Here is a 6,746-nt window from a genome sequence, read left to right as displayed (position 1 = left end):
AATGATGTATGTCCTCTACCTATTTATAAATTTTATTGTACAGTTGTATACACGTCGAATGTCCTGCGTGCGCAATTAATGGATCCTGCCCTGCCCCCCGGCAAATTCTCGTCTCGCCGCTAGGGCTAGGGTGCTTCCTTGGCGGCTTGTGTGCGAGTGAAACGACTATTTTATCCATCCTTTTCTTTTGGTCGAGTGTCATCGGCCGTTCATGTCCTATCTAGAGAACAGATTACTTACTCATTCCGCGTCTGGACCTTGGACGAGTCGGTCGTTGCCGCTCGTCTCTTTGTGTGTGTTGTGGTTAAAGTGTAGTTAAAGTGTAGGCTGCTGCGCTGAGCCGCCGCTCTCTCTCTTCACAGGTAAGCATAATATATAACAATAATCCTTGTTTCTGAAAACTTTTGTGTCACAAAAGTGTTTTTGCAAATAACGCCCGACGACGAGGCAAGGCGCTACTACGATCGATAACGATGTTGTCTTCGCATTGTAGAGTCGCTTGTGTATGATATCAAGTTCTAGTTTATTTCCTTTGATTATAACTTCTATAGTCGATTTATATTTATATTGACACGTAATATATAAACTGACTACATTTAGTTTATCTGGAAGCCATCGTTAGAAGTCACATGGCGGTCGCTGTCGCTGTAGAATATAAAATCGAAATTATTATTCATTCCGCATTTCAAGTTTATCGTGCAATTTAGAATCTGATAAAGACAATTTGATTATAGAAGCTGAAATGTGCACTTGACAAATAAATATTAATTCATCAAGTCCGATGCGTGGACTGTTACGACTAATAAATTCTCTGTATAGATTGCCGGTGGGTGGCGGATATTAAGAAATGCTGAGTTATGTGTGGTTGCATAGTATTGAATCGGTTTAATAGGTAGGTATAACGATATACAATATCTAAAAATGAATATCAAAGATAAAGTAGTTAACTTAAATAACTTGGTTTAGATATTCCTTATCTTATTTATAACCTATACAGTAGGTATAGGGTCGCACTTATAGAAATAAAATGTATATAAAACTATCTCTAGGTATAGGTAATATTACCGGTGGTTAATTAAAGAAAACACATGTGTTTTCTTTGATTAATCATATTACTTGCATTTATTTCTTCATTGAATAACTCGCGTCTTTTTATAAACAATTAGATTACCTTTTTGTTGTAGGTCCTACCTATATGTGTATATAATACCTATAATATTAGTATACGCACACTAAAACCGGTCGCTCTATTTTCTTAAATTGGCGTGGTGCATAATGTCTGTCTAGGTGTACGGTCTGTTCTGTAGCGCCTAGCGTCGTCCATGAACATTCAGGAGCCGTTTCAACTACAAACTGTATTATTTTAGGTATATTAAAATTAGTACGTAAGTACTCTAGTACCTAATTATATTTTTATGGAGTACAGGCATAGGTTCAACTGAAGGTAAATGCTTACCGTAGGCTATAGACGCCACAAACCCTGCCAGGTGTGTCGTTTGCGTGTGCGTTAACGATTCTTGTTTCCTTTTTATAAAACCTCGTGCTGTAGTCTCTCGAGAAAACTGTCTAAATCTGAGAGTGCGCGTAGGAAAAATCCCCTAAAACCGCATTGTCCACTTCGATTTCAAGATGTGAGAATAAATTTCTAAGGATAACTTCTGACAGGTTTCTATTTGACTTTATGTTTGTTATGTTAGGAAAACTAATTTCTGTGATAAATATTGTACTAAATATATACAAGTAAATATTATAGATATTGTGTTACTAAAAAAATATATCAAACGATTAAAGAAAGAATCAATACTGTTTTGCTGAATAAAAAATATACCTACTAGAATCCACAGATAAATTATATATGATATTCAAACATTAGTAAATACGTCTTATTTTTGAAAACTCATCCCCTAATTTAGAATTCTTCAGGACGTGAGCGAGAGATTACATACTCCCGAGTTTAAAGACGCAGCCTATAAATACGAATCACCTATATTGAAACGGAAATAATATAAAATCCCGAGCAAAAAATTCTCACCATATGGCGGTTTTGTCCAAACAAGCGAGTTTCAGAGCAGGTGCAAAAGATACGGGCAACCTGGCTAAGCGAGTTTTTTTTTATTTTGGCAGGTAGCTCCCGTACCTACCTTTTATTACGTAGGTAGTGGGTATAAAATGGCTATATTGTAGTATATAATTGAAGTAGGTAATTGAAATGTACTTGATACGTATATGAAGTTTTAAGTGAAGAAATGTTTGAACATGTGTACGCATAATAAGTGCGATTCAGTCAGGGTGGATAGTAACCATAAGTAAACAAATTTTATGTTATCTACGCTACGCAGACCGGATTCTCTTTCCTTCAAAAGATATATCTCATTGAAAATACAAGTAAATTTACTGATTTATTGTTTATCATGAAAGGTATAAAGATAAGCTTATCATATGCAATCATTGTGCACTTACCAAAATTTTATTATAAAGTAAGCAACATCTTATACCGGTATGGGTTTAAAAGTTCTGAACATTCTCTCTTGTGAAATCTAAACACGAACTCAGCGTAGCCATTTCTGGATAACGGCGCCAAAAATAACCTTCCGTCACTCATGTACAGCGTCATGTATACTTTCTAAGGCATGTTGTAGTAATTTACAACGCCCTCGTGTATTTATGCATTTTAATTAGAAACAAATTACTGCTTACTACATTCACAAAAACACAATTATTCAGTAATCGCCATAGTATAAGTACAAATTTATTTTATTAGGCATTATTTGGATACATAAATATGTAGATAATTAAGTAGAACAAGGTGTAATGAGAACAATATGAAATCGAACGATCGTGAAAAGATAACTTTCACCAAGGAACATGAGTCGAAAGAAGGAAATATTATAGTATAACGACAAATAAACTTATCACTTTTATAGAGTTAGGTAGAGTGGTGAATCAGTATTAATGACCAAAGTAGGCATGTAATTATATATTATTTTTATCTCTAATAATGGATTATTATTGAAACGTTCAAGAATAATTAGGATACAATATCGGATTTTTTACCCGTAAGTTGCCCGTAGTTTACTCCACAGGCTACATTTTCAATTGGCGTTTTTAATTGTATTTATCCAGGCAAAATGACTACATACATAGATAAACTTGATAAGTAAAATGTTATCTGATATATATTTGATCTATGTTATCGACTTGTATTGTATATACATATGTATGGTAATATATTTCATTTTTATTTAATGGTGATATTAAATTTTATACTAAAATGAAAGCTTTTTAGCAAAATATCTCTACAGCTTTGTAGAGTTTTTCGGTTTGTTGGACGTGCTAAACTAGGGAACTACTGATTTGAATTGAAAAGTGTATTTTAGTGTTAGATAGCCCATTTAACGTCCAAATTAAATTTATTTATTATGATTGCTTTCTCTCCTGCTGACAAAGATTCGCGGATCAGCGCGTATTAAATAAAATAGATAAAGCAATTAGTTGGAAGCTTATATTTTATTTCATGGTGTCTTGTCAGTCTGGAACAACAATACATTAGTTTCAATAGTGAAAGTTTCATCTAAATCATGTATTAGGCTCTTAATAGGTATGTGTTGAAATAATGTGTCACAATCGGCAACATTGTCTACAATATAAACTAAATAAAACTACTATTAAAAACTTAAATTAATGACCTAATAATTCGTTGGCAAATAAATAATTCTGCATAATATTTATTATCTTTATACGCTCTCATAGCTGTTGGACAAATTGGTCATAATATGATGTCACCGCCTGATTCTATCTCAATCAGTTAATAAGTAGCTCACATCACTACTGCATCAAGTTAAAGTATGTACAATATACTTACGTAACGTTCAGACTATTTTTTGTAAAAACAATTGCATACATAATCTAACTACAGATAAGATAATTTTACATAATGTACCTGAAGAAAAAAATTATTGTTGGGATAAGTGGCTAATTGAGGTAGGTAGGTTATATGGAGACTACGAAAAAATCTACCGTATGTAGTTATGTATAGTATTTTTAGTAAGAATTCGATTTTTATTCACTTATGGATACTTATACTGGGAAATTCTAACAATTCAATTATTAATTTTATTAATAAGAAAACAAATGACTAAACAAGTTAAAAGTGTGAATAAATTTATGAAAAATCAGACTTACCTACTTGTTTTTCGGCATCCTGTTTAAAACAGTTCGAACAATGAAACTGCATTAACTATAATGAACGGGTGCGTGTAGGTTACTACCTACATACAATAAAATAAACAATGTTGCGTGATATGGTAGGTTCCATACCTGTATTATCTATCTATAGTTCTTTCGATGTCCACCAAACTATATAGGATATACCTTAGATATCTTACATACAGTCATATAATTGTTTAAAATACGTTATATTACTTGTAGCAAGTTTCTATTAATTTGCTTGGTGGAAGGGCACATAACCAATTTTTATTAAATCTTCCATAAGTCTAATATTTCGGAGAAGGCATTGAATATTCGTTCATGTATACCTGGATACATAGCTAAAGTATATTAATCACTTAACCTTACTACTGTAGTGCAACTAATAAATTGACTTTATAATATGAATTAACTAGCTAAACCCGCCGGCTTCGCACGGGTGTACATGTATTATATATATAAACCTTTCACTTGAATCACTCTATCTATTAAAAAAACCGCGTCAAATTCCGTTGCGTAGTTTTAGAGATTATTTCATTTACAGGGACAGACAGCGACAGAGACTTTATTTTATATTATGTAATGATGATAATAATAATGATGATGATGTGTGTATATTATCCTAAATAAATATTTTTTTGTTACAGATTCGGGCTGTGCCCGGTTCTTCGCTTTGTTTTAGTGACTTCGTAATTTTTTCTCTGGTCAAGTGACTAAAAAGTGCTTAAGTGAAGTGTTGGTGTGAGTGAAACATGGGACTCTTTACGGGATTTGCCGCTCTAGCGGCGCTGATCCTTTTAGGTAAGTGGACATAGATCACACCTCCGCCCAAATAGTGTAAAAACTAAAAAAATAATAGCGGCAATATGTAATAAGAGTATCGAATTTAAAGGAGGCAATATCTAATTTATCATATTTTCAGTGTTTTAAACTTTTTTCACGGTTCTTTACAATTGTAAACGAGATATTTATCTTGATAATGTTATTAAACACCTCCCGTTATTATATTATTTTTTATGATTACGTCCTGACACTATATGAGCTAAAAGTATGATGAACGCTGTCTGATGAATGAATGAATTTATCAGACACATGTTCTAAATGAATATATTTCGTTATTTAATTAAGACCATTAAGACTTTGACTTATAAATAAATAGTACGATAAAATTAAATTCGATATTTAAGCGGGTGTACGGATTTGATCTTATTTTACTTATCACCAAATTTATGTAAACGTGCAAGGGTCACCAACTCTGAACCTACCGTAGCTCATGGTACGTGGATTTTTCTAAACTGTAGTATATACTTAATTTATTTAGTAAAAGAATTGGGCATAATGTGCTATACATACGGGAACGAGTTTGCGTCGATCGAGTAAGCGTGCAGAGGGGTTGTGGCGGAAGCCACCCCAGTGACGTCACGGGTCGATACAGCCGGCCGGGCAACGAACCAATAATTCTACACGTCATCGTCACGCAGATGTTGTAATCATAATAATCAACACTCTATTTTATATTAATATTTACTAAGAATTTCCCAATTTTTTGACATAACTTGGACTGGTAGAGCAAACACACAAATGGTCCATCTGATGGAAATACGAATCGTCATCAATATTTGAAAAAGCATAGTACCATGCATATCATAGAATATACCGATGTCATAAAGTACATTATAGTTCACATTCATTATCATTTCTCAAGAATAAGGTGTTTTAACACTTCTTGATAGCGCGGGGTCTCCGTTGTTACTAAATATAATATTTTTCTTCTTCGTTGGTTCTTATAAAGGTACATATTTTCTGAATGTATAGTTCTATATTTTAGATGATTTTTAATAACTAGCTTATTAGCCAGTTCTACAGGATAAGTCGGAGTATGACCTCATTTTACCCTTAAAGTTATTATATATTTGTTTTGGTTTTTGACGCCCTCCTTGTTCTAGCTTGTTAACCCAATTTAACTTCCAACGTTCATGGATTCCATCCTTGCTGATTATAAGAAATGTATTTATTATTATGTCTGCTTCATCTGATTTTATTATACGTCGTATTTTATGTGTTTTATGAATAAACTTCGCCTATAGTTAGTTTGGGAGTAGATGGTGCTGTATTACTTACAATTTCATTGTTAGAATTCAATCGCTGACAATTTTATCTTTAACGGCCACTTTGCCACCATTCAAGCAGTTCGAAAGCTACCGACTCGTATTTTATTCTTGTAACACTAAGTGAGTGACCTAAATATGCCCTTCGGACTACGGAAACGCACATGTAATCTGTTTTATAGTTGGCATATTTATGTAAACAAGTATTTGATTGACGGGACATGATTATGAAATAGATTAAAAATATTGTATTCTATATATATTATTTGTGTAATTTATTGTCTGAATACAGTAAGTACATAATATAGTAAGTTTTGAAACAATTAACTTCGGGAAAAAATGGTCGACTAAATATGCAAGCTACTCATGCTTCAGAGACGACGACACTATAGGTTTCGTCATCTCTGAAGCATGATATATTTTTGTGAAAAG

At 33.0% G+C, this 6,746-nt stretch overlaps 1 protein-coding gene across 50 annotated transcripts in view; it reads left to right on the top strand.

Moving 5' to 3' along the window:
- Window positions 1-252: 252 nt before the first annotated feature.
- The window catches only part of LOC131842064 (cell adhesion molecule Dscam2), a 71,060-nt gene continuing 64,566 nt past the window's right edge, over window positions 253-6,746 (top strand). For all 50 annotated transcript variants that reach the window (XM_059190523.1, XM_059190524.1, XM_059190507.1 and 47 more), the window contains exons 1-2: window positions 253-362; window positions 4,854-5,007. In XM_059190523.1, coding sequence (XP_059046506.1) covers window positions 4,959-5,007 — 49 coding nt within the window. In that variant the 5' untranslated portion in view covers window positions 253-362; window positions 4,854-4,958. The remainder of the gene's footprint in view (window positions 363-4,853; window positions 5,008-6,746) is intronic.

The sequence above is a fragment of the Achroia grisella genome, unplaced genomic scaffold, assembly GCF_030625045.1.
Source record: "Achroia grisella isolate CSIRO2021 unplaced genomic scaffold, CSIRO_AGI_Agris_v1 utg204, whole genome shotgun sequence".
NCBI lineage: Eukaryota > Metazoa > Arthropoda > Insecta > Lepidoptera > Pyralidae > Achroia > Achroia grisella.
The sequence above is the reverse complement of the archived record's forward strand: the minus strand, read 5'-3'. Positions and strand labels throughout refer to the sequence as shown.